We start from the raw sequence: 26,753 nt of genomic DNA, 5'->3' as shown, positions 1-26,753 counted from the left end.
TGAAAATATAACATTATTTATTTCAAATTTTCACCAGGAAGTTCCGCTGGAATGGCCAAATTTTCTGGAGGTTGCGCGGGCAAAGATTGGGCTGGAAGTGATTGGGCAGGCGCTGGACATGGCTGTGCAGAGTAGGCAGTTGGATAATTTGCTGGGGGGATGTAATTTGGTTGAGCAACCTGAATAACTGTTTGGGGTGCTTGCGAGCAAACTTTCATTTTCTCTCTGACCGAATTCAAAATTTCGGCGTTTCTGCTTTCAACCATTGATCCAATTGTGCACAGATCAACGCATTGACCGATGCAGCAAAATCCTCCAGTTAAACAGCACAATACCCCCATTATAATATCTCCAAGATATATCCTTTGCATCCCTGCAAATCCAAAAAATGATGCAAACCATGCAAGATATGCAATTGAGGACTCAAATTGTCCTTGCCCCCATGCAGGAACACCTCCAGAAACAGATGTGCTTATTGAGCTTGACCAATTGATCCCTTCATATGTTCGTGGGTCATGCAGATTTGGTTGATACACTTGTGTAGGTTGAGTTGTTGTGTAAACAATTGTTGGTTGACCCTGCTGGACGGGTGGGTAATTTTGACCCGGAGCAGGATAAGCGTTTTGCGGATACATAGGTTGAACATTATATGCTTGTTCTTGTGGTACTGACATCACTTTTTTTACAACAAAATTCCTTTTAACTTATTAATTCGTATGAATATGGGAAAAGAAAAATATATTTGTTATGATTTATTTTGGGATATGCATAAATTAGATCAATAAAATTGAAATATCAAAATTGAAGACTGATATAGACTCAAAATCATATAGACAAGTTTTTAAAAATTCAATAACCTCTGTGAGCGAATGCAATACGGAATTGCAAATATAGAAGAAAATAAACAAAAATGTTTCAAAAAAAATGCATAAACCATTTTGAATACAAAAAAATAATGCGTCCATCTCTATTTGAACAAGGCAATGATCCAAATTACAATTCTTCGCATCCGAAAGGAGAAAATACATAAAAGAAAAGTTTTTTTATCTCTATGCAATTTTTGCCCTTCCAAACACACACGCATAAAGAAAAATAAAAATTAATAAAAAACAAAAGAAAGAAAAGAGATGAAAGACAGAAAATTAAACAAAAGCTATGATGACATAAACAATTCGATCATGACGATAAGCAGCAAAACACGGAATATATTTGCTATGAATCAAGATAAGATAGGGAAGATACGAAAACTCATTGTGATTAAGAATAACCTTTCTCACATTTTGTTATATTTTTCAAAGAATTAATACAACAACTTTTCTCTCAACCAATCCTTAAAAAATAACTCCCTTCTTCTCTTCCTTCTCTTCCTCTCTTTCAGATTTACTCATTTTTTCATCCCCAATACCAGTTTTCCCTTTCTCTTTCCCTTCCCAAATTTTGATTTTTCCTGCTTCCTTCTTCCTACTTCCCGCTTCTCTGTGATCGTGGTATTTCCGCCGTGTGCAAGAATGGGTGGATGCTCGGCGGCGGGCACGGCAGACACAGCTGGTGCATTCTCTCCAGCAGCATCAGCGCCAAAAGCCGGCAGTTCCTCACGTCGTGGTCAGCCACCACAATCAGCAGCGGAAACAGCAGGTGCTGCAGATGGAAGAGGAAATGGTCGGGCAGCGAGAGGAAGATCTGCAGGACACACTGGATGACTGGGGCAGTCTGGTTGATGTATGACGTCTGTGACACAACTGAGGGGGATATGCGACCATCTATGATATCCTGGTATGTGATGGGTGTGGTTGTGTCGATTCCAATGGGATCGTAGTTGTTCGGCAATGCGCTGAGTGCACTGTTATCTGAATGTGCATTTGTTTTCTGGTTTTCTCTTTCTTTTTCTCTTCTCTGTTCATTCAACTTTTTCACTCTTTCTGCCATCTCCACAAACCCGATCTTTTGAATCATTTTTTCCACTGCCTCAACCGGCGGAGGGTTCACCAAGTTGTGTTCAGCAGCACAGTGGAAACCGCTCAGAAGCTGTGCAATCATCTCACGTGGCATCGATGTGGTGCAATATGAATGATAACGCAGCTGCCAGTACTCGACAGATGAGAAGTTCATTGAAGAATTCAATGGTTGTGCGTTGGATGAGGTTGAATTGTCTGAAGAAACAGAAGAAGAAAGCGGAGAAGGAACACAGTTTTGAGTGTTATCTGCTTCTTTGTAATTTTGGAAGTCAGGATGTTCTTGCAGCATTTGCTGCAGCTGCTTTAGTGGATGTGGGTGATCTCTTTCCAACAGCAAGCCCGATGCAACAGCAGGCAAACTGCTTTGCTGAGCAGAATAAGCAGCATTGCTTCCACTTCCACTCTGAGAAGAGGAAGAGGAGGAAGAAGAACCAGAAGCAGGAACAGTATTGTCAAGTCTCCTCGACACAGCAATAAGAGCTGCAGCCGACGAAAGCAGCGTAAACAGCTCAGAAAGAAGTGCATCGCAGGCACGTTTTGCGATGGAGTAAGGCACAGCTGTGCTTGTTGGCTCGAATTTGAACGACTGCTGAGCAGAAGCCGAAGACGAGGCATTATCACACCTCCCTTGAACGGAAGATGGCTCTTTCGTTTGCTCCTCGTGCGGCTCTGCGGCAGTATTCTTCATTGTTTCTTCTCCTCTTTCTCCTTCTTCTTTCTTCTCCACTGTGAATGCCAGTGAAGACAGCAGTGTCAAATAACTGACAGAAGCCGGTGTCTCCAGATTCCACAGGACAGGAGGGTGGATCTTCGGGAACATGTTCTGCAGCCTCACCCGTGTTGTGGCGTCTTCGTTGAAGCAGCGGGTGAACATCATCGTTCGGCGCGTGCAGTTGATCAGGCTGAAGATCTGGTCTTCTGTCAAACACATCTTCTTCTTCTTTTTATTCTTATTCTGATTTTTCTTATTGCCTTGTTTTGGCTTGGAATCTTTTGATGAGGATGATTTCAATGGATGAGGAGCATCTGTATCTTTGTTATTTTCTTGTTCTTCTTCAACTTCTTCCTCCTCCTCCTCCTCTTCTTCTTCCTCTTCCTCTGCCCCTTCTCCTTCTCCTTCTTCAAAGTCACTTGCATCAATCTTGAATGCAAAGTTCTGAATGATCATTTCGATCCCTTTGATCAGGTTGTGCTGAATCCAGCACTTCCTCTTGACTGTCTGCTCGTCTATCACAAACGGTGCAATAAGTGGATGCAGCATCCTCTTTTTATATGGCAAGGGCGAAAAATCGATTGAGGAGGTGGAAGAAGAAGAAGAAGAAGAAGCTGATGCACAAGTTGTCTCAAATGATGCTCTTATGCTGCTTTCATCTTCTCTCTCATTCTCCTTTTTCTCCTCTTTCTTCTCCTTATCGTCTGCCACATTCAGCTGCAGCAGCTGTGTCGGCAGCGTTCCTTCAAACACCTGGTTGAACACTTTTACTGTGATGTCCCACATTTCCCGTGTGAACTTCTTCCCGCCTTTGAAAACAAGCTCCGTCAGAAGCGATACGCCTGCGTCGTCAAACTGCTCGAGTGGCTGCAAAATGCAGTCAGCAAGCAGAGTGATAAGCTCAATGAACACAGAATAGTCTGGTTCAGAAGGCGGTTGTGGCCTGTTGGATGGAAGAATAGAGGAAGAGGAAGCATCTGCTTCATCTTCTGCTGCTTCTTTCTCTCCTTCACCTTCTTTCCCCCCTTCTTCTTCCTCTTCCTCTTCCTCTTCTTCCTCATCTTCTTCATCCTCCTCATCAAACTCCGGGCTCATTCCTTCCTTCAGCACACATCCATCTGTGGTCATCTCGTAGATCGAGTCCAATGGAAACAGAAGATCTGCGTGATGCTGAATAAACACAGAAATGATAGAGCGCATGACAGGTGTGAAGATCGTCTTCAGCCACATCGACTCATTTGACTCTGCATCGATCGAAGAGGAAGAACGATAAGAAGAAGAAGAAGAAGAAGATGATGATGATGATGAAGGAACATAAGCACCAGAACCACCAGCCATTGAGGCCATCATGTTTCCTCCTTTAATCTCCGGCGGTGGTTGTGACACGCTCGTTGCAGCCGACGCCCTCAGCGCTTTCTGTTCCATCTCCATCTGCTGCGCCTTCATCGTTTTCTCTCTCTCTATCTCCTGAACAACCGCATTCCTCTGGTCGCGAATCGCTTTCTTCCTCATCGCTGCATAGTTCACAATACGCATTCTCATGTCCTCTGACACTGGACGCAAAATGCCTCTCCACAAAATCGGCCAGAAAGAGCGAGTGAATTTGCTGCCAAACCTTCCCAGCAACTCAATCATGATGCCATACGCAGCTATCATCACATCCATCCGCTCTTCACCAGACGTCTCATACAGTCCCAGGAAGATCGGGAACCACAGCTCAATCAGATGCTTGTCATTATAAACAGCACGGTGCAGCGTGAACAGCTCCTTCAGAGCATCAGACGAGCGCTGCAGGAGAAGCGGCGTGCGGAACGTGCGGATGTTGCGGAGAGGAGAAGGTTTAAATGAGGAGGAGGAGGAAGAAGAGAGAGGAAGCTTGCGAATGGGGCGAGTTGCGGCAGAAGAGGCAGAATCTCCGGAAGAAGAAGAAGAAGAACGAGAAGAAAGATAAGAAGAAAGCGCTTTGTCTTTCTCAGCTTCGGCGTCTGTTTCGATGCCAAACACTTCATTGAACTCGTCGTTTTCCTCGTCATCTACATAAAGATCGCCTCTATTCAATTTTTCTCTTTCCTTCTCTTTCTCCTTCTCTTTTCTCTTCTTCTCCTTCTCCTTCTCTTCTTTCTCCCAATCAATCGCTGGTGCATCTTTCTTCCTGATCATCGTGCTGAACACCTCAGATTGCGATTCGCCAGACACAATAAACGCAATCTCCCTCAGAATCTTGATCGCGTCGGCACAAATGCTCTTCGACACTTTGTTTCTCGAGAAGGAGACAACCGCTGACACCAGGTCTTGAATGCCAAAGGGAAGAATCCTGGGCAGATGTGTCAAAACGGCTGACTGCAGCAAAAGCCACGCCGCTTGCAGGTGCTGCTCGTGGCGAGAAAACGACTTGAGCACAGAAAAAAGCACGTTCCAGCCAGAATGCAAAGAGTGTGGCAGCATCTGCATTAAGAATGAGACGCAGTCCAGAAGCTGCTGCCTCAGCGGGTCACTTAATCGAGCAGAGGCGAGTGTCTCTAATGGAGAAAGGTACTTCTTCTGCCGAGAGGTGCGAATGAAGAACACTGGAGGCACCACAAAGGAAGAAGACGGGGGAGGCGCAGAGACGGAGGAGAAGGCGGTGGAGACGGTGGAGTTGTATAAGAGAGAGTTATCAGGAGAGGACTGAGAGGAAGAGGAAGAGGAAGAAGCAGAGTAATGATTTGGTAGAGACACATCGAACTTCAGATATTCTGTGTTGACAATCGTGCCGTCTGCTGCCTGCCCTGTTCCATACTGCGAGCATAGCAGCCACTCCTTCTGGTTGACAAGGAAGCGGAAGCGCACAAACTGTCTGTCTGTGAAATGAACCCCGTTCTTCTTGAGCAAACCAGATTCGTCTAACAAATTGATTTCCCAGCGCTTCTTCGCTAAGTTCAGTGTCATTGGGTATTTTGTGGTGTAGTTGTCCCATTCGCCTGTGAGAGAGACAGAATGGTACTTTCGCTTGCGCTGCGGAAGAGTCAGCAGGCAGAAGAGATGGGGGCGGTCAGCATCGTTGGAGGAGGTGCAGAGAGAGAAAGGTGAAATAGAAGAAGAAGAAGAAGAAGAAGCTGATGATGATGATTGAAGAGATGATGCAAAAACTTCTTTTTGTTTGAGCAATGCTAATTGCACAGGCATCCAAGGGAGGAAGCGGAGGAGGGGATGAGGTGGAAGTTGAACAGGTTCTTCTTCCTCTTCTTCCTCTTCCTCTTCTTTTTCTTTTTCTCCTTCGTTTGGTACATCCAGCGATGGCATCATTGTTTCTTTTCCCTTCTTCGCTCCTTTCTCATTCTCATCATCTTCATCTTCATCCTCTTCGTCCTCTGGAGCAGGAGGAATGGCTGGTGGAGCTGATGACTCACCTGCCTCTCCTTCTACTCCTTCACCAGCAGGCACAGCTGGCGGTGGCTCGTTGTCTTCTTCTTCATCTTCTCCTCCTTTTCCTTTTGTTTCGGCTTGCTCCATCGGCATCGGCTTGTCTTCTTTGTCTCCTTCCTCTCCTTCTTTCTTCTCCTCTTTCTCTTTCTCTTTCTCTTTCTCCTTTTCCTTTTCTTTCAACTTCTTTGCCTCCTTCTCCTTCCTTCCTCTCACAATCGCCATCTCCGTCTCCACCTCAAACAGCGGGATGGGCAATGGAGCAGGCAGATCACCTCTTCCAAACAGCTCTGAAATAAACGCTCTCAACACGCCAATTCCGTGCGCCTTTACATTCGGAGCCTGAAAATCAAGCACAACATGCACAAGATGTGCTGACACTGAAGGGAACAGGATGTCCCACACGCACAGAGGACGCTTCTTACTGTTGATAGAAATCGTCTCCTGGATCTTCTTCAAGGAGAATAACTTGCTGCTCTCAATTGCTTGTGCTCTGTCAGGTGTCAATGATGTGGATGAAGAAGAGGAAGTTAAAGAAGAAGATGATGATGAACCACCACTTCCTCCTCCACCCATTCCATTCACTCCATCTCTCTCATTCGCTGCAGCACCAGCAGCTGCTGCTGAGGCGTCAGCCAGTTCTGAGTTGCTCACCCAGCACAGCGCATTCACAAACTCCACAAACACCTGCGAAGACATCGCGACACTGGATGCAAACACATCCTCCACTTCTGACTTTGTCATCCCCAGTGACCGGAACAACAGAACCGAGTTGCGCACAGCTGTCTTCGTTCTCCTCACTCCCAATGGACACAGCGGTGGCTGTTCCATCTGCATCGCCTGGTAGAAGGGGACGGAAGGTTGTGTGGTCACACCGCATTTGCGAGTGGACGATGCTGCGATTTCAGCCAGCTGAGCAAAGAACGCAACAGCAGTGGAGGCAGAAGAGGAAGCGTTGGGTGGAAGCAAAGAAGCAGCAGATGAAGAGGAAGAAAGAGTTGATTGTGGAACTGAAGCATTTTGCTGCGAAGCAGAAGAAGAAGGTGCCTGATACAATGGAGCATCCATTGCACCTGGCATCTTCATCTCCCCTTCTCCTTCTGAGAACGCCAACTCCATCTCCTTCGCTGATAAACCCTCACTCAACACTCCCAACCTCTGCAGATGCGAGCACAGCAGCAGCACGTGGCGCCAGCTGCGGTGGAGATAAAGTCCCTCTGCGTTTAATGAAGCAACAGAGAGGATTGTGCGGATGGCATCAACGTGCATCTCCTGCAAGGGCCTGTCCGTGTTGAAGCAGCAGACACTGAAGATCGTCTGCATTGCCATTTCTCTCTCCACTTCGAGCTCAAAGACACAGCACAAGTGCATAATGTGCCGGAACAATGATAAACACACTTTCACTTGCTCTGCGTGTGCAATTGTGGGTGACGTTGCAAAGGAAGCGCCAGGAGCAATCGAAACATTTGAAGGAAGAGGGATGGAAGAGATCAAAGGCGCCATTTCTGATGCAGCAGTGAGCAGGTCAGCAAACATCGAGTGCACAATGGGCATTGCAACAGACAGCAAGGCGCGAGCGTGTGTGGCGGTGGACAAAGCTCTGAGCCTTCCATTTGGCACAGATTCGATTGACTTCATCATCGGCAGCACTACAAGAGGGATATCGTCAAGATCGACAAAGTAGTTGTCCAGGAAGACAGGGTTCAAGAAAGCAGCGTTTTTGGGGCTGCTGAGATAGGAGTCGAGGGAAAGCGCAATGATTGAAGAGGAAGAAGAGGAAGAGAAGGAAGAAGAGGAAGAGGAAGATTCCTTTGAGAGAATTCCTTTTCCTCCTTCTTCTCCATCTTCTGCCTCGTCTGCCAAGTTGATATCGTCCAAATCTGGTTTGGCTGCTGTGACACGAGTGAAAGTGCGTCCATTAACAGAATTATTACCAGAAACAGAAGAAGAAGAAGAAGAAGAAGTTGAGCTGTTCAGTTCTTCTTCTCCTTCTCCTTCTCCAATGTAAATACAGTCAGCGCTTTCTGCAATCTGCTTCTCTGTGAACCCTTCCTCTTTCAATCGCTTCACACGTTTGTTCTCTTTCTTCTGCATTTCCATCCGTCTTTCAATCTTCCTCCTCTCGTTCATCTCAAAAATCATAAGTTCCAACCGGTTTTTGCTCAATCTCATCCTTTTTTCTTCCTCTGGCAGCTCAACCAGCTCACATTCTTCTGCTTTCACTGCCATGTTGAATGTCTCTTTCCTATCGCTTAACTCTAACTCTTTCTTCTTCTCGTTCTGCTTATCTTCTTTTCCTTCTCCTCCTTCTTTAGCTCCTTCTTCTTCTTTCTTTTCTCCTTCTTTCTCCTCTTTCTCCTCTTCTCTCCTGTCATTGAATATGTTATGTTCCGTCAAATATCCACACACCCTGTCAAACACTGCACTCAAAAACAGCTCCCCTTGCCCTCTTCCTTCTCCTTCGCTCACAAACACGTCTTTCTCCACCACACGCAGCTTGCTTACTCTTCTCTGTCTTTTCTGCAAAGGACGCAGAGGAAACGGAGCAATTTGCTGTGAAGTTTCTTCTTTTTTCTTATTCTCTTTGTTTTCTTTGTTTTCTCCTGTTTCGCTTTGTTCTGAGCTTTCAGCTGTGACACTGTCAGCATTTTGTTCTTTTCCTTCTTTCTCTTTCTCCTTCTCTTTCTTTTCCTCCATCGCTTTTATCTCCTCCCTTCTCTTCTTCATCTTCCTCTCCTTCTTCCAATTCCTCCCCAGTTTCTTCTTCATCTCCTTCTCCTCCCTTTCCTCCTCCTCTTCTTTTTTTCCCCACCACCCCGCATACACCAGCACAATCAAATAGAACACCACGCCGCACCCATCCACATCCACAAACATTCCTGGGTTCTGATTATAATACTCCTCCGCCAAACAAAACACAATCTCCTTCACACGATTCGCACTGCCCATCAGAGAAAAGATCGACCCAAACGCCAGCTGCACCGCTGCATCGGGCGTGAGCGTGGTGAGCGGGAGATGGTTCAGGAAGAATCGAAGGACAGACACCACAAACTCACAAGGCTGAGCAAAATACTTGCCTAAGGCTCGCTTCGTGATGAAGGGGATGGATGGAGGTAATTTTTTGCCTTCTTCTTCTTCTGATGATGATGATTTATTTGCTGCTTCATCCATGGCTGTCTTCACATTATGCTCGCAGTAGCTCCACAGTGCATTCGCTACTCCCTCAGGTGTTGGCGGGCACAGTGCAAAATGAATCAGATGTTGTGCTCCATTCGAAGGAAAATCATTGAACAGGCGGATTGTGCGGGTGATGATTGGGTCGATGGCTGCAGTGGCGAGGAAAGAAGAGTTGAAAGTGGTGGTTGGGGGAGGCGGGATGGGCTTAGCTGAGCCTGTTGACTGCTTCTGTGTTGATTGGTTATTCACAGTAGAAGAAGATGATGATGATGAAGCATTTGAAGCTGAAGCCAGAGAAGTGGAAGAAGCAGAGGCGATAATTGCATTTCCGCTTGCATTCCCCATCGCCATGTCCTGCAGCACCGGCACAACAGTTGGATTCCCCAAAGACTCGCTCCAGTCAGTCAGCCCCATCACAATCGCATTCATCGCATGCATCGCAATCTGATCAACCGTCTTGCTTTGCTGCTCTTTCTCTTTTTCTCTCTCTCTGTCCCTGTCCCTGTCCCTCTGTAGTTCCACCTCTCTCTCAATCTCCCTTTCTACTTCTCTCTCTCTCCCGCACACCGCCAAGTTCCGCACAGCGTGCAGCAGCTGCTCCAAAAGGTTCATTTCGTAGGCGTCGCAGTCAAATGTGAGGAAGATATTGGCCATCACGCTCCCGTCTCTGAGCGCAGGGAGAAGCAGATCAAGAATGGACGACTGCAGAACCTCAAGCTGCAGGCCCTTGGGAAGAACAAGATCTGACTGATTGTCCTTATCTTTCTCTTTATCTTTCTCCTTCTCCTTCTCTTTGTTTTTATCCGCCTCCTTCTTCGGGAACGGCTGTGTGTTCAGTATCTGAATAAGCACCTTCAGCACTTTTCCCATCTCTCTTTTAAATCTGAGCCCAGTGATGGTCAGCAGATGCGTCGTGATAGCGACAGAGAAGCGGAAGGCGTGCTGATGCGGATATTTCAAGTTCACCAGCACCAGCGGGCACACGCACCGCTGCACCGCCAGAGTCAAGTCGAGGAACGAGCGGAAGAGAAGAGGAAACTTGGAGAGCAGGTTGTGCACAGCAGACAGGCACAGAAGCTTCATCGTGTCGCACGCAGCACGCGCCGTTGAGTCTTCCGGTTTTTCTTTCTCTTTCTCTTTATCTTTATCTTTCTCTCCTTCTTTCTCTCCTCCTTCTTTTTCCCCTCCTTCTCCAGGCCTCTTGATGTGTGGCGACTCGTATATCGTCAAAATGCCTATGTTCTCCTCCAGCCTTGCTGAGCCGATGTTGCACAGGTCTTCCAGCAGCCTGCATGCATCGATAAGAGCATCGATGGTGTAAGGGAACGAGGACATGATGTGGGGGAAAGCGTTGCTTGGATTGAAGTGCTCATTCACTACGGAGTTGATGCAGTGCGAGAGGGCGAGTTGGGAGACAGAGGCAAGCGGGGCAAGAGAAGAAGAAGAAGAAGAAGAAGAAGAGGAAGAGTTAGATGAGGCAGCTGTTGATGTGAATAGAGAGGAGGAAGCAGACGAGGCAATGTAAGGCTTGCGGGACGGAATGAACGGAACATCCGCTCCGTCGCCTTCTGCTTGTGAAGAAGAAGAGGAGGAAGAAGAAGGCACAGTGAGTGAGGCTGTGGATGTTTGATTGCTTTCTCCTTCTTTCCCTTCTCCAGCTTCTTTTTCCTTTTCTGTCTCTGTTCCCGTCTTTGCTGCTTCTTGCGCTTTTTCATTCATTTTGCCTTCTTCTTCATCATCTTCGTTGTCGTCATCAAGGTCATCATCATCATCATCATCACTCGACTCATCCAATGCAGGGCTCAAAGAAGGCGACGGAACCCTTCCCTGTTCAACCCCCTGCGCTTCCCTCTGCTTCCTCTCTCTTCTTTCCCTCCTCTTCCTCCTTCTCTCCTTCTTCTCTTCCTCTCTTTTTCTTTCCGCCTCATTTTCTTCGTCGTCATCCAAAGTGATCAGCTTGGCTTCGGCAACAGGCAGCTTCCAATCATCGTCATCATCTCCTCCTCCTCCTCCTCCTCCTCCATTCGCTTCAATTTGTCCGTCTCCTCCTTCTTTTCGGTTGCCTTCTTCGCCTTCTCCCTCTCCTTCTCCATTCTCCCCTTCTGCTCCTTCCAGCTCGGCTTTGCTTGTTCCTTTCTTAAGCGTTTCAAGTCGAAACTGACTCTGAAACTGGGGTTGGCGCTGCGCTATAAACTGCAACAGCAGCTCCTGATCTGTGAGTTCTGCGGCAAGTCCTTTCTCTGCCTCGTCTTTTTCTTCTTTGTCATTCTCTTTCGGAGCAGCAGCACCGTGTTTTGCCTTCAATCTTGCTCGTTGAGATTTATTGACATGCGATGTTTTTAAAATTGCTCCTTGAATGGCTCCATGTTTTTCGTATTGCTCCTGCAATTTCATAAAAACGTTATGAACGGAATTATTCAGTGCGTTTAACGCATGATCTTGATGTTCAGGTTCTTCACAATTTGTGTATGCAACTAAAAATATTGTAAGTGCAGTCGTAAGTCGCTCCTCTCGAACCGTGCAATATTTTGAATTAAAAATTGCTTCGAGTACCTGAAAAATTATTGACGTAATAAAATATCAAAATGTATTTCCAAAACACACCTCAACAATCGAAATGGGAATAAGATGTGTGCTTTTATGATTTGCTTGATCAAGAAGATCAATTACAATATCCAAAGCTGTTTTCTTTTTCGAATAATATCCGGCAGCGGATGTTCCCCTGATAAAACCACAGCTGATCCATATCTTCAAGCAAGAAAGACTTGCTTCAATGAGCTTAACGTTGTTTGAGTTAATGCACATTTTTATAGGCTCAATGTGGACAGCTTTGCTGTTAAAATTTTGTTTTTAATACAATAATAAAAAATTTTAAAAAACATTAATAATTTGTCAACCAAATCGTGCAATCCTTCTTTGAAACAAGAGTTTTCACTGTTTCACAAGAAGTTTTAATTTCTTTAAACTTAAACATGGGAATGGCATCGATGATAATTTTTATCCCTTGAACTTGCTTTCCTTCTGTCATTTCTAAGATCTTGAAACCATTTTATTCATTTTTGAAAGAAATGGAATAATCTTCTCTCTCTTGCAAGTCCATGAACAAACTAATATTTAAAAAATTGATTTCATAATGCTATTGATTATTTTGGATGCTCCTTAAGATAACTTTTCAAAGAGACGAATATCCAATGGATCATTTTAATGTGAAATATGTTTTATCTGAATCTTAGAAAATATTTCAGAATAGGGGTAAAAAAGTGGGAATGATAAATACTTGAGGGAAATAAATTCGAGTTGCTAATTTATCTTTGTGACTGGAGGGCTGCTGCAAAATAATTTGCACAATTCTCGTTAAAAAATTGAATGCATAAGTTGACAAATTTGTTAAAAGGATTTAAACTTTGTTAATAAGAATTCTTTGTTGATTTTCTGAAATATCATTTAATGTATAATTCAAAACATGTAGATACAGTTGATGTGCTTCAATCTACAAGAAAAACTTTGAATATCCAAATCTGTTACGTCTAAAAAAAATACAAATCAAGCAATAAAAAACTCAAACAAGCAAGCAACAAGAAAATTCTGTGTCTTGAAAAAATGAATGAATAACAGCAGAAAATTTAACAAAAGAAAAGTCAAAAAAATTAAAAATGATGATAGTTTTTTGTATTCAAGAAAAAAAATTATAAAATTGTTACAGAAAAAAATAGATTATTTCATTTTTACACAATTCAAATTAACTTTGAAAAGATACTTAATAAAAATCATCTTTTGTAATTTCCTGCTAAAATTCACTCATTCATTGCTATGTACGAAAACTCTACCTTTCAATGGCTTCCACATTTAAAGATTCAAAAAGTATTCATCCTTCTCTTATAAAAACGCTCCACCCAAAAATTAATTCATGTTTCTTGTAACGTATACACCAATATGATGTACAAATTTATCTTGTGTGATTCTTCCTTCTGGTGCAGCAACAATCGATAACAATTGAGCGGCACCTGCTTGATCACATCCAACTCCAAACTGATTGCAAGCTTTTATTACTTCCCCTGAATCGATTGCTCCATCGGCAGCAGCACGAGCATAAAATGAAGCAAGCCCTGCAGCAACAGTCTGATTTGGATATGTAGCTCCAGGACCATAGGTAATAGCACCAGGAGGTGGTGCATAGCCAGAGGGAGCAGGCGCAGGTGGTGCATATCCTCCATAGCCAGGCGGAGGCGGAGGCATTCCATAACCAGGAGGAGGTGGTGGTGCACCATATCCTGGAGGAGGTGGAGGAGGAAGACCTTTTCTTGAGCAAACAAATCCTAAAATTGTTTCGACGAATTTTTGTTGAGTAATTCTTCTTTCTGGACCTGCAATTTGTTGAATTAAAGACGTTGCAGTTGCTGGATCGCACACAACACCAAACATTGTAACTGCAGCTTGAACTTCTTTTGTTTCAACAACACCATCGGAACAAGCTCCAGCATAATATGAAACAAGTTGCTGCCGAGCTTGAAATGGATCAAATGGAGCAGCTGGAGGTGGCGCTCCATATGGAGACGGTGCTCCATAAGGAGCTGGAGCGCCATAAGGAGTTGAAGAGCCATACATTGGAGGAGCTCCGTAAGGCATCGGTCCACCTCCAAGGACTGGCGCAGATCCAGGGCGTACATAGTTCATAATTCCATATGTAAATTCATCTTCTGTCATTCGACGATCAGACCCAGCCATTTGAAACAAAAGCTGCTGAGCTTGTGCTTCTGTAATTGATCCTCCAACTTTTTCAACGCACTTTTTAACTTCTTTTGTGCTAATTGAACGGTCTTTTGCGTATTTTTTATACTTCTTTCTAATCTTTTCCTCCATAGAAATGATCTTATAACGATCTTTAATATAATTTCAATTAAAAGCATGAAAAATGATTGTTTAATGATATGTCATGAAATGTTGAAATTTTTCAAAATAATAATTTTAGAACTAAAGCTGACGTGAGTTTCTAAAATAATTCTGAATATATTGGGAAAAAAAATGAAATTTCAAATTTAAAAGATGTCCATGCCTTTTTTTGGATCAAAACTGGTGTCTGGCTTTAACTGCCCGGATGTTACAAGGCTTTGCTTTGGTTTCAATGCTTCTTCATTGCTTAAAATGTTATTTTGTGTTGAAACTGAAGTAATAAAAGAAGGTTGTGGAACAGCTTCAATGTCTTCATCTGTTACGCTATCTAAAATATCTTGTGTGCAAGAATCCTTTGCAATGCATGTTGGGCATTGTTCAGGTCCGCATGCCTTTTCTTTTCCCGGGTCAACTTCTCTAAAAGCAGTTTGAACTTCCTGAGAAAATTAGATGAAAGAGTAAAAATATCTGTTTGATTGTTTTAAAAAATTATAAAAATACATCAAGAAGTTCAATCATTATTAATTCTCCTGGATGACTTTGCGAGAATTTATTTGCATCAGCTTCAATTTTTAAAACAGTTGGTCTTGTGACATTCGAGTAATCTGAAATTGATACCCTAGCAAACAACAAATCAAATAAAATAAAGCAAAAAATGAGCATGCAATGCAGGTTCTTTTGGATATTTTTCAATATGAAGCGTTATTTTATATGTTATATCAACGACTTTGTTGAACACCTCCACAGTTTTGTATTTTTCGTCTCCCTCAATTTTTTTGTATCCAGGATAAAATATAGGTAAAGCAGCAAGTTCGTCGTCAATATTTATTTCTGACATGTTGAGTTACTGCTCTTTTAAAAAACTATCAGATCGTTGTATAAATAAAAAATTTTCTTGAAAGAAAAATTCGCAATTGTTGGATAACTTATTTTTTTTATTATAAATTCAGTGATAGAATGATTTTAAATAACTGTGAAATGAAATACAATAGAGGCATATTTGAATATCAGATTGTTAAGTGATGAAATGCAGTTTTTTGAAGAAATTATATGTTTCAAAATATTTAATGATATTCGAATAAATATATGCATGCTATTGAAAATATTCATATTATCAAACAGAATAGAGATTAATATTTTGTGTGATATTTTTTAATCACATTTAAAATCACTAAAGAAAATTATCAACAAACACAAAATTTACCACTATTATCAATGATTTTGTGTTTATCTATATATTTCTGATATAACAGAGAAGATATGTTAATGAACCCTTTGTTCCTTGAAGTGTTTTTTTATTTAATTTTTTTTATTTTTTCGTCAATTTATCAATTTATTTATTTATTGATATTCATTCATTTTCATTTTTATTTATCTTAATTTTTTTTTTTTTAATTACCATGGGTGCTTAACCCGCACCCCGGTGCCAAACCCGCACCCTGCAAATTTCTTGAAAATAAAGATATTTATTTTTGCTTATCACAGTTGTTCATTGATAGTGAATTTGATTGAAACTTATTCAAAAAAATATAACATTTTATTTTTTTATGAAAAGACTTTCAAAAAATTGGATTTATAATATTTTTATTTGGAAAAGAACTTTATCTATATTTACTGAAAAAGAAAAAAAGAAGAGTTCAAAAAATATGTGCATGCTTGTTTGTTAATGTATTTTCAAATATCTTTATTAGTTTTTTGGATTTGAATTATTCAGCAACAAATTTCACTTTTTATTTTATTGATCAATTCCATTAAAATGTGAAAAACGAATCGAAAGTTCAGTTGCTGCATTGATAGAGGTTTGTGAAAATTGTTTCAAATGTTTTTCAATGAAAACTTGCTTTTATTATTTAAAATCTTGAATGTTTAATGTTATTATCGATGTATACGATATCTTTGGTTGATTTGTGTTTCATTTATATTTGATTGATGATAAAAATGATTTATGTTTTATTTTTTAACTTTTTTTAATGAAGATAATTATTTTCATAATTTTCAAACACTTTTATTTTTATTCACTTTATTATTTTTTTGTTTTTGAAATCAAATTTTGAATTGTTGTTTTTCACTGATCAGGAAACATTTTGCAACTTTCAATATTATCATCAAAATTTCTTGTTATCATTGGCTTGTTGAAAGTATTTATCATGTGAATAATATCAAATTGCATGTGTTTTCCAAATTTTAAATTTCATTAAAAATTTGTGATCATGCAATTGAATGTGACTGAATTGTCATGAATGCAGATTTTTCATTTGAAAATTGTTATTTTATTTATTAAACATATTTTCATTTGTCAGTTCATATACTTTTCTTCTCATTTCACTTGTATTTCAGAGCTCTTTTCAATTCATTTTTTTTGCAAATTTTTGCTTTTGATAAGCAAAGACAGTCCAATCATATCATTCAAATTTCTTGAAACAATTTTTTATTTTTTATTCTTAAATAATAATTTGCAAAAAATATTTGTTGTCAAGGATGAACGTATTTTCATGAAAATTGTGAGCTAATTTTCATATTGAACTTTTTTTATAACATTTTGGAAATTTTTTCACATTTTCAAAGTTATATCGATGAATGTCTAATTTATTTTTCTGATAATTAAATATTTTTTCCATTATCATCCTTAGTGAAAAAAGCAATATCATTTTTTCAGTGTGATTATCATTTTGAATACGACAGTTCAGGTTAAATATAACTTGGTGATAGAATGAATACAAAATCAAAGATTAAATGAATTCCATCACAATCATTGTAAAAAAATAGCTATTTTGAAAACAACAGTTTTTTTAAGAAAATATCAATAAAAACAAAAAGCTCATAATTTGCAAATCTGACATGTTTGTGACAAGTGAATAAAACATTCAAATGTTCAACAACATTAATACGCAGAACGTAAATAACAATTTTGAAAACAATAAAATAACTAAAATAATCGTCAAAAAAATCAGTATCACCAAAACTCACAAAAGAAAAATATTAGAACTTGACCAACATCAACAATAAATATGTTATAACAATTAAACCATGGAAACAATTTATCAAATTTAAAATATTCAAAACAAATTAATAAATGAATAACTTGGTTGAATAATTCAAATTAAAAAACAGATGAGTTATAGAACAAAATAATTAGCAATAATATCAAAAATACAAAACTTAAATAGAAACATATTTAAACAATTTTCACAAACCTCTATCAATGCAGCAACTGAACTTTCGATTCGTTTTTCACATTTTAATGGAATTGATCAATAAAATAAAAAGTGAAATTTGTTGCTGAATAATTCAAATCCAAAAAACTAATAAAGATATTTGAAAATACATTAACAAACAAGCATGCACATATTTTTTGAACTCTTCTTTTTTTCTTTTTCAGTAAATATAGATAAAGTTCTTTTCCAAATAAAAATATTATAAATCCAATTTTTTGAAAGTCTTTTCATAAAAAAATAAAATGTTATATTTTTTTGAATAAGTTTCAATCAAATTCACTATCAATGAACAACTGTGATAAGCAAAAATAAATATCTTTATTTTCAAGAAATTTGCAGGGTGCGGGTTTGGCACCGGGGTGCGGGTTAAGCACCCATGGTAATTATCATTCCATGGCTTTAATACGCTTTTCAATATCGAATGGTTCATAAAAACTGATATTTTTTTGGAAGAAAAAACGTATCATCAGGAGTTATTATTCATTCACTTATCTCATGAAAATAAGTTTGACATTGGACAAAACATTTAACTTCAGGAATTCTTAAATAAAAATTATGTGTTTTTGATTATCTATTTGTGATCTTAAAAATGAATAAAATCGGATAATTTTTGGACTGTTGGTTGATGTTGTAAAATTTATGTTATTATATCATTGTTGTTCGTTTTCGGATATGAAATTCAGATTTATTTTGAAACATGAACTGGATAAAAAAGATATGGGAGAAACAATAATATTATGCATTGTGTCAAAAAGGCTTGAATGTCTGTATTTTCCTTCAAAAAAGGAACATAAATAGTTTTCACACTCCATTAATTATCTTTTTCAAATTTTTTCAAATGTTTTCTTGATTTCAGATAATTTCAGAACATGGGACAAATCACTTTCATTTGTGAAAAAAACAATGATTAATTTAAAAAATGTTGAAGGTCTTTTCGTTCAATATCAAACATTCTCAAGTTTTTATATGCCAATAATTATTCAAAATGAGAATTAATGCAAAAAAAAAAAAAAAAAAAAAAAAAAAAAAAATAACAATTTCATTCAAAATGGATATTATGCAAACAAATAAATAAATTTGACTGTCGAAATAGATTTTTTTGCATTTGAATTTGTAATTGTTTGAAACTGAACAAAAATTAATTCACATTCTCACGAAATTTTATAAAAAAATCATTCATTAGACTTTTGAATCGGTAATTATTTTGTGTTGTTATTATTATCATATGCGTGAGAAATTTTTTCAGGAAAAAATTATTTTTCCTGAAAATTCTAAAATTTCGAATATATTTTATTTCTATTAAAACATAAGATATTTTCATTTCGAATGCAAAATTTTTTATTTCGATTGAATTCTTTTTTTTTTCGAACTTTCAAACTGTCAATTTGATTACAAAAACCTCCTTTTGAATTATTTTTGGTGCATTTGGGTGATTATTTATGAAATCATATTTTTTCTGTCACTATATTCTGTTTGAATATTTGAATTGCATTTTTGATAATGAGCATTGAAAAGTGAAAATGCTATCTTCAAAAAAATTGTTTTGTATGCAACAAAAACATCCACTTTTGCAATCGTTTCAATTCAGAAAATTTGGAGATGATTATTATCTAACTGTTTGCAGAAGATAATAAATAATTCAACCCCCCGAAAAAATTCATATTTTCATAAAAAATCACCAAAATAGTAACGTTTATTCACTCAAAAATCTGAAATCTCCTATTCTGATAATTTTTGAAATTAAAAACTGACCCATTCCTTGAGTTGAAAACAACAATCTGTTGAAAAGAAGTTAGCAACATTTCTCGATTAATAATCAAAAATATTCTGTGATAATGAAAACATTACAAGAAAAATTGGTTATTACACAATATACGACCGTTTGAAATTCTGTTAAATATAGCAAATACATGAAACATTATATCATTCTCGTGCAATATTCTTATTGATTCCTTGCGGAAATGTGAAGATTTTTAATTACAAAAAAATGATCAAAATCCCATTTACCTAAAGAAAAAGATATAAATTTTATTTTTTCAGTATTTATTATGTAAGGAACACCAAAAATAATTCGAATTCGAAAAAGAATAATTCAATTTCGAAACGTTAATTATTTTGATTTGTGGAATGAATAACTAGTGTTTGGGGTTTTAAATTCTTTAAATTTTTATCTCATCAGCAAATTTTGTTTAGCAATATTTGAAAAATGATGCATTTTCATTAAAAAATTTCCTTTCATTTTGAATGAAGATTTATTGATTGAACTTATTTTGAATAAGAAATAAATACATTTTCATGTTTAAAACCGATATTATTCAAAATTTTGCCAATGAAACAATCACATTATTGTGAAGAAATAATTCAATAATCGTGATTGGATTTTTTAAATTTTTATTTGGTTATTCAATAGAATGAATTTTTATAAAATTATTATTTTGTGAGTGATGATTTTCGAAAATGAAAAATAATTTTTAAAAAATTGATTTATTGATTGTTGCGATAAAAAAAACAGTTTTCAATGAGTAATAATATTTGACTGGTTAAAAAAATAACTTGAACTTTTTTGAAATCCATTTTCGAGAAAAATAAAAAATTTCTGTTTTCAATGAATTTCGAAATTGAAATAAACATTTTCGAATTTGAATTATTTATTTCCGAAATCGAAATATTAATTCCGAAATCGAATTATTCTTTTTCGAATTTGAATTATTTTTGGTGTATGATGCGAATAAACAATGATGAGCAAAAGAAATTGTTTTGAATTTATTCTGGCTCATATTCAGAATGTTCAGCCCCGTCACTAACTTCCAAAGAATCATTATGAGTTGTTTCATCTTCAGTTTCCATTTCAGGAACGTTTTCTTCATCATCATCTTCTTCATTGTCTTCCTTCTCTTCTTCAACAAATTCTTATGGCTTCTATCTGCAAATGGCTTTGATTGTTTCCACAAATGATAGCTCTCTTGTCTTGCAAAAAACAAATGAGTGCATATAATCGTCTAAAAATTTTTCTCTAATACCATTTTTTGGCATATCCCAGCGAAACTGACTCCAAATGCCTTCAATCATATTCATCATAATTTCGCTTTCTGAATCACGAAAGTGATACTTGTGACAAACAGTTTTATGTGTATCCCCTATCTCTTCCAGAGATACATAAGCTTTCCATTCATCGCTATTATTTTTCGTTCCAGGCAAACTATTGGATTTGATGATAGGTATTAATGTGTAATTTTTCCTGTTTCGAACACGAATAATGAAAAGTTTTCCTTGTTTTCCTTCAGGATTTCTTTGAACTGCTCCAAACAACTAAATTTGCTTTTCCAAACGTCCTTTGTGAAATTTCCTTATGTGCAAAATTACATCGTCAATTTCCACGAATGAATTCAGACCACTAAGAGGTTCAAAGGAATTAACTGCAATTTTGGACACGGAAGCTGCAGCCAAAAAATGACAAAAACAAACAGAGTTTCTGTGAATTCCAAGAAGAAGAAAAGTTTGTGTAATTGAAAATTTTATTCATTTGAATAACAGAATATGCATGATTTTGTTTAATCCCACTTTTTGATTTTCAATGGATAAACCTGAAAGCAAACAAATAATTCTGTCACATCGGTAGCATCTTCATTGTCTTGAGATAGGATTTTTTTATATAAAGACATTTCTATTCTTCATTGCGTGCACTGTTTGAATCTTCCATCCAAAACATCCCTTTGAAACCAATCCCATGTATCATCAGTGCTGTGGGACATCTTGTTCAGATGATGTATTTTCATTTCATGATCTTCCAATTTTTTTTTGAAAACAATTAGGGTCAACTTTTTAATGGGACTTTTTCCCTTATTGGCACTTTTTTTGTTTTTGACTGCCAACTTTCAACAAACGTTGATTGGCTTTCAGTACTTCAAAAAACCTTTTTTTACAAGTTTAACACAATTTATTTACAGTTTGTTTTTTAATTTTTGCTTATTACACATTGAGAAATTACGTTTTTTTGTTAAATTTGAAAGGACTTTTACCAGCCAACTAGGCAACGTCCAAGAAATTGGATACATGTTTCAAATAGCAATTACTATTATCTAACTACTTTTAAATTCTTTTTTTTCATAAACACTTTTTTCTTGTTTTTTTCACATTTCATTTTTTTAACAACATTCTAACATAAAACCGATTATTTCTTTGTGAATATAATGAAATGATAAAAATAAAAATGTGATATGAAAAACATATACCCTAATAATGAAGTGTTGTTAAAATGAAACATTTATTTTTTCTATTTAACTAAAACGGACAAATGGAGCTTTCTTAAAATAATCGATGATCAAATTTTTGTAAAAAAAGATAAGTTCTTGACAAATAGAAAAAATTAATGTTTCATTTTTCCAATACTTTATTATTAGACTATTTGTTTATCATATCAAATTTTTATTTTTATCATTTCATTATATTAACAAAGAAATAATCGGTTTTATGTTAGAATGTTGTTAAAAAAATGAAATGTGAAAAAAACAAGAAAAAAGTGTTTATGAAAAAAAAGAATTTAAAAGTAGTTAGATAATAGTAATTGCTATTTGAAACATGTATCCAATTTCTTGGACGTTGCCTAGTTGGCTGGTAAAAGTCCTTTCAAATTTAACAAAAAAACGTAATTTCTCAATGTGTAATAAGCAAAAATTAAAAAACAAACTGTAAATAAATTGTGTTAAACTTGTAAAAAAAGGTTTTTTGAAGTACTGAAAGCCAATCAACGTTTGTTGAAAGTTGGCAGTCAAAAACAAAAAAAGTGCCAATAAGGGAAAAAGTCCCATTAAAAAGTTGACCCAATTATTTTGAAAATGTGTTGATCAAAAAATTTGATCGTTCCTTCTAGACATATTTGCATATGATGATTTCAATTTTATTTTTTTTTGTGAGTTTCAACATTAATTTTCACGTTTTAAATAGTGTGTGTGTGTGTGTGTGTGTGTGTGTGTGTGTGTGTGTGTGTGTGTGTGTGTGTGTGTGTGTGTGTGTGTGTGTTTATGTTATATCATAATTAACCTTTTCATGAAATATCCAAGCCGGTCGTGAATTGTGCAATTACCGAAAAATTCATAATAAAAATAACATATATGATCTTTCATAAAACAGGAGAAATCGATTCATTAAAAATTCTTCTTTGGTACACCTTTTCCAAAAGCAAAAACAACGTGAGTTTGAATTGAAATATTTTTATTTTGATTTTGAACCAACGATGTTTTGGATATCTTTTGTTTTGTCAGGCGAATAACAATTTTGAATAAATATTGTTTTATCAATATAAGTATTACACCAAAAATAATTCTAATTCGAAAAAAAATAATTCAAATTCGAAAAAGAATAATTCAATTTCGTAATTAATAATTCGAAATCGAAAATTTATAATTCAAATTCGGAATTAATAATTCAAAATCGAAAATTAATAATTCAATTTCGTAATTTATTAATTCGATTTCGAAAAAGAATAATTCAATTTCGAAACGTGAATTTTTTTGATTTGTGGAATGAATAACTTGTGTTTGGGGTTTTAAACTCTTTAAATTTTTATCTCATCAGCAAATTTTGTTTATCAACATTTGAAAAATGACGCATTTTCATTCAACATATTTCATTCATTTTGATTGAAATTTATTAATTTTAAAGTTAATTTGAAAAGGAAAGAAATACATTTTCATGTTTAAAACCGATATTATTCAGAATTTTGCCAATGAAACAATCACATTATTGTGAAGAAATAATTCAATTATCGTGATTAAATTTTTTTTAAATTTTTATTTGGTTATTCAATAGAATGAATTTTTTTAAAATTATTAATATTTGAGTGATGATTTTCGAAAATGAAAAAAAAAATTTAAAAAAATTGATTTATTGATTGTTGCAATAAAAAAAACAGTTTTCTATGAGAAATAAAATTTGATTAATTAAAAAATAACTTGAACTTTTCTGAAATCCATTCTCGAGAAAAATTAAAAATTTCAGTTAATAATGAATTTCGAAATCGAATTATTTTTTTTCGAATTCGAATTATTTTTTTTCGAAAATGAATTAATAAATTACGAAATTGAATTATTTTTTTTCGATTTTGAATTATTAATTCCGAAATCGAATTATTTTTTTTCGAAATTGAAATATTAATTTCGAATTCGAATTATTAATTTTCGATTTCGAATTATTAATTACGAAATTGAATTATTCTTTTTCGAATTTGAATTATTTTTGGTGTATGAAAGCGAATGATAGTGATAAACCTGCTTGTGGAAATCGAAAGATGTCTACAAAAGAAAAAATAAATCGTTTGAGAAATTTTGATTGTTTCAAAGAATGCTCAACATTTATTATTTGCAATTCCAAAAGAATTGCTCCATGAACTGGATCATTGCACAAAAGATGAATTGAAAGAAAAAATCATGAAAATGAACGATTTGATGGAGGAAATGGATGAAAAAGAATTTGAATCAACATTTTCAAAAGAGTTGTTCAATAAAAAAGGACAAATGATTGAAGAAAAGAAACTGTCTGCAGAAAACGCTATAACATTTTTGAAGAACATGGGATATTATAAAGCGATTAAAAACATATCAGGTTTCGAATTTGATCAATCCTCGTTGGGCAACAGAATTGTTTGGATGATTATTGAGGAAGAGAAGAAAAATGAAAAAAAGAATGATAAGATCTTGATTGATCTTTGCGAATGCTGTCTTTTTCTGAAAAGCGGAGCTTCATCGAAATTGCTTCTTGTGTGTGTGTCTTGCCTTCTGAAAGCGGCTGCAAACAAAGATGAAAACGGAGATGCACGAAACGAAGTGGAAATGTCTTTGCTCGCGTTGAACAACATTGAACATTGGGAAGTTTGAATAATTCGTTATGTTATTTAATGATTTTATTTTTGCTTCATTTATCGATATATTTGTTATTTTTTTGGAAGGGAATGACACAAGAATTTATCATGGAAAAAATCAAAGAAATCATAGAATATCATCAAAAACATTTCAATCTGACACAACTTGCATATCAGTCTGTCTGGCAATTAATGATAAACCAATTGTCCACCAATAAATGTTTGGAAGGAGTGGTTGTAAACGAGTTGCATTTTGTGAGAGAGGCGAAAAGAGAATTGGAAGAACTGACAAGAAGTGTGGATTTGAAGAAATTGAACTTCAAATTGAAAGAAATAAAAGAAGTGCAGATTACAACAAAATGGATTCAAACACTGAGTTCCTATTTTTGGTTCATCCAACAGTTGAATGACGAAAATGAAGAATTAATTCGTTGTCTTGTCAATCTGTGCAAAGCCACAAGAGGAAATGAAAGAGAGCTACACTGGAAATGCATAGTACTTTTTCAAATGATGGCTCCTCTGCGAACTGTGAGTGTTTGCTCGTTGCTAAGCGCAGGGGCTATTGACTTCATTTTGGAGGAGATTCAACAACAAACATTAAATAACAATGTGACACTTGGTTACTTTCTGTTCTTTATGAATTCTTCAATGAAATTGAAAGAAGAAGAGGAGGATGAATTGGAAGAAGCGAAAAGAAAAGAGCTGAAGAGGAGAGTGTTTGAAAAAAAGAATGAGGGATATGAAGATATCATCATCAGTTTTCAGGAATTTCCATCTTTTCTTTGCAAAGGAGATTGAGATTATTGACTCTCCACTGTTGATGCTTATCTTGTGAATTTAGAGAAGGAAGATGAAAAGATTAGAGTGACATTAAAATAGAGTTATCCATTTTTCGAAATTGAACTATTTTCGAAACATTTTGACTTTTATTTTTTATTTTTCTTCATCCCTTGTTGACAAACAGCAAAGTGGTTGCCTTTAAAAAACTTTTTTTTTAAAAAGGAAGATTCAATAATAATAATAAAAATAATTCGGTATATTCACAGAGAACGGGGCAAAAAAATTTCATTGAAAAAAATAATAAAAAACACAGAAAAAAAAGAGCTTTGGCAGGAGTCGAACCCCCGACCTTTGACCAACGGAATATCAATGGTCGAGGTAGCTACCGCTTGCGCTACTCGAGCCAAAGCCCAGCTTTGCTTTCTTATGACTCAACTTAAACCTGGCTTAACCCTAACCCAAAAAATCCAAAAAAGATCAAGTTTTTTCGAGTGCTAACCCTAAAAAGAAGAGCGGGAACATAACCCTAAACCCAAGATCTGTTACGCTAACCCTAAAACCTAAACCAATCAATTAATACAGTGATTATTTTGGAATTTTAACCCTAAAAATAAAAAAATACTGGGTCAGATCAAAGCTGCCCCGTTCTCTGTGAATATGCCAATAATTCTTTTCAACTAACACATTTTTATCAATATTTTTATTGATGTTTCTCTGAAATTTGAAATATAAAAAAAAAAAAAACATACTGGACCATAATAAAACTTCTTTTCCTGCATTTTGTATTTTCTGTTTTTTCCGGTCTTATGACTCATATGAACGCTCAAATGCAACTAAAAAGCAATACAATATTTTATTCATGCTCTTTTTTGAATGCAAAAGGGTTTTATTTTGTTCCCACTAGATATATTTTGTTTGCAGGAAATGGATGATTTTGAGGCATGAAAGACTTTAAAGTCTTTATTTGTTTTGAATTTAATATTCCTTTTTGTTTTCAAGACAATATTCAATTTTTATCTGAAATATAAGCAGTTCTGTTAAAAGAGTTTTTTGAACAAAAAACGTTTGTTGAGAAAGACACAAAGCGCTTTGAAGATGAAATAGATTAATTTTCTGACTCAAGTGCCTTTTTAATGGTGACTTTCTTCTATGACCTTTATTCGCTTGGGGAAAGGGGGAATGCAATGACAAACGATGCCTTTGACTTAAAAACAGAATGGAAAGAAAATTGTCATTGGCAACAATGGACTCATCAACAAAATTGAAGGTTTTTTTATTATTTTCTTTTTAACTTTATAAATTTATTTTTTTGTAGTTTTTGATGAAAAGCTTTGAAGTCATCAAATGAAGAATCGAAAGATAAAAGACTTTTAGGAAAGATGATGAAGAATTTGATTCAATACTGTTGACCAATCTTTTAAACTTTCTTAAAGATTCATCGACGAGCGATGACTGCTTTGCGAAAAAAGAAACGAAAGCTCGGAATGAGATGTTTTCCAGTTTATTTCAAAACAATCATACACAAAGAATCATGAAGGAGGATTGAAGAAGAAAACACATAAAAATGAAAGATTTGCGCTGAGCCGAGGAGGAAGGCCATTGATGATTCGGAAGTTATTTTTGGAAATATTGAATTCTTTGAAGATGAAATGTGAGCGACAAAAGAAATATGGAAAAAAGTGAAGACAATTGCAACAAAATTGACAAAACAATTGGGAAGAAATAGTGAAGACCCGGAAATAGCGAATGAAAGAATGAAAGAAAAG

General features: G+C 36.3%; 4 protein-coding genes across 4 annotated transcripts in view; all 4 read right to left on the bottom strand.

The window, feature by feature from the left end:
* Positions 1-724, bottom strand: part of MONOS_14857 (uncharacterized protein) — a 1,103-nt gene extending 379 nt beyond the window's left edge. The window contains exon 1 of the mRNA XM_067867694.1: positions 1-724. This exon is cut by the window's left edge and continues 111 nt beyond it. Within this exon, the coding sequence (XP_067729954.1) occupies positions 18-674 (657 nt within the window). The 5' untranslated portion in view covers positions 675-724 and the 3' untranslated portion in view covers positions 1-17.
* MONOS_14856 (uncharacterized protein) lies at positions 678-12,291 on the bottom strand. The gene is made up of 3 exons (XM_067867693.1): positions 12,144-12,291; positions 11,851-12,079; positions 678-11,799 (listed from the first exon to the last, which is right to left on the bottom strand). Exons 1-3 carry the CDS (start codon positions 12,272-12,274, stop codon positions 1,462-1,464), a joined length of 10,698 nt encoding a protein of 3,565 aa, XP_067729953.1. The 5' UTR covers positions 12,275-12,291; the 3' UTR covers positions 678-1,461.
* A 357-nt stretch (positions 12,292-12,648) lies between these two features.
* Positions 12,649-14,129, bottom strand: MONOS_14855 (uncharacterized protein). The gene has a single exon (XM_067867692.1). The coding sequence runs from the start codon at positions 14,104-14,106 to the stop codon at positions 13,147-13,149; it is 960 nt and encodes a 319-aa protein (XP_067729952.1). The 5' UTR covers positions 14,107-14,129; the 3' UTR covers positions 12,649-13,146.
* MONOS_17396 (uncharacterized protein) lies at positions 14,121-15,014 on the bottom strand. Its single transcript, XM_067870312.1, has 4 exons — positions 14,802-15,014; positions 14,638-14,755; positions 14,300-14,573; positions 14,121-14,247 (listed from the first exon to the last, which is right to left on the bottom strand). The coding sequence occupies exons 1-4, from the start codon at positions 14,972-14,974 to the stop codon at positions 14,237-14,239; spliced, it is 576 nt and encodes a 191-aa protein (XP_067729951.1). The 5' UTR covers positions 14,975-15,014; the 3' UTR covers positions 14,121-14,236.
* Positions 15,015-26,753: the final 11,739 nt, after the last annotated feature.

This window comes from Monocercomonoides exilis (genome assembly GCF_001643675.1).
Source record: "Monocercomonoides exilis strain PA203 chromosome Unknown scaffold15-1837935, whole genome shotgun sequence".
In the NCBI taxonomy this organism is placed as follows: Eukaryota; Preaxostyla; order Oxymonadida; family Polymastigidae; genus Monocercomonoides; species Monocercomonoides exilis.
Note: the sequence above shows the minus strand (reverse complement) of the source record. Positions and strands in the feature narration are given on the sequence as shown.

Coding starts and splice junctions, on each gene's coding strand:
- MONOS_14856 (XM_067867693.1), bottom strand. CDS start 12,274: ATGACAGAAGGAAAGCAAGTTCAAGGGATAAAAATTATCATCGATGCC. Junction 12,080..12,143: donor AAGAAGGATTGCACGATTTG/GTTGACAAATTA, acceptor AAATTTTAACAG/CAAAGCTGTCCACATTGAGC. Junction 11,800..11,850: donor TTCCCATTTCGATTGTTGAG/GTGTGTTTTGGA, acceptor ATAATTTTTCAG/GTACTCGAAGCAATTTTTAA.
- MONOS_17396 (XM_067870312.1), bottom strand. CDS start 14,974: ATGTCAGAAATAAATATTGACGACGAACTTGCTGCTTTACCTATATTT. Junction 14,756..14,801: donor TATCCAAAAGAACCTGCATT/GCATGCTCATTT, acceptor GTTGTTTGCTAG/GGTATCAATTTCAGATTACT. Junction 14,574..14,637: donor TAATGATTGAACTTCTTGAT/GTATTTTTATAA, acceptor TAATTTTCTCAG/GAAGTTCAAACTGCTTTTAG.
- MONOS_14855 (XM_067867692.1), bottom strand. CDS start 14,106: ATGGAGGAAAAGATTAGAAAGAAGTATAAAAAATACGCAAAAGACCGT.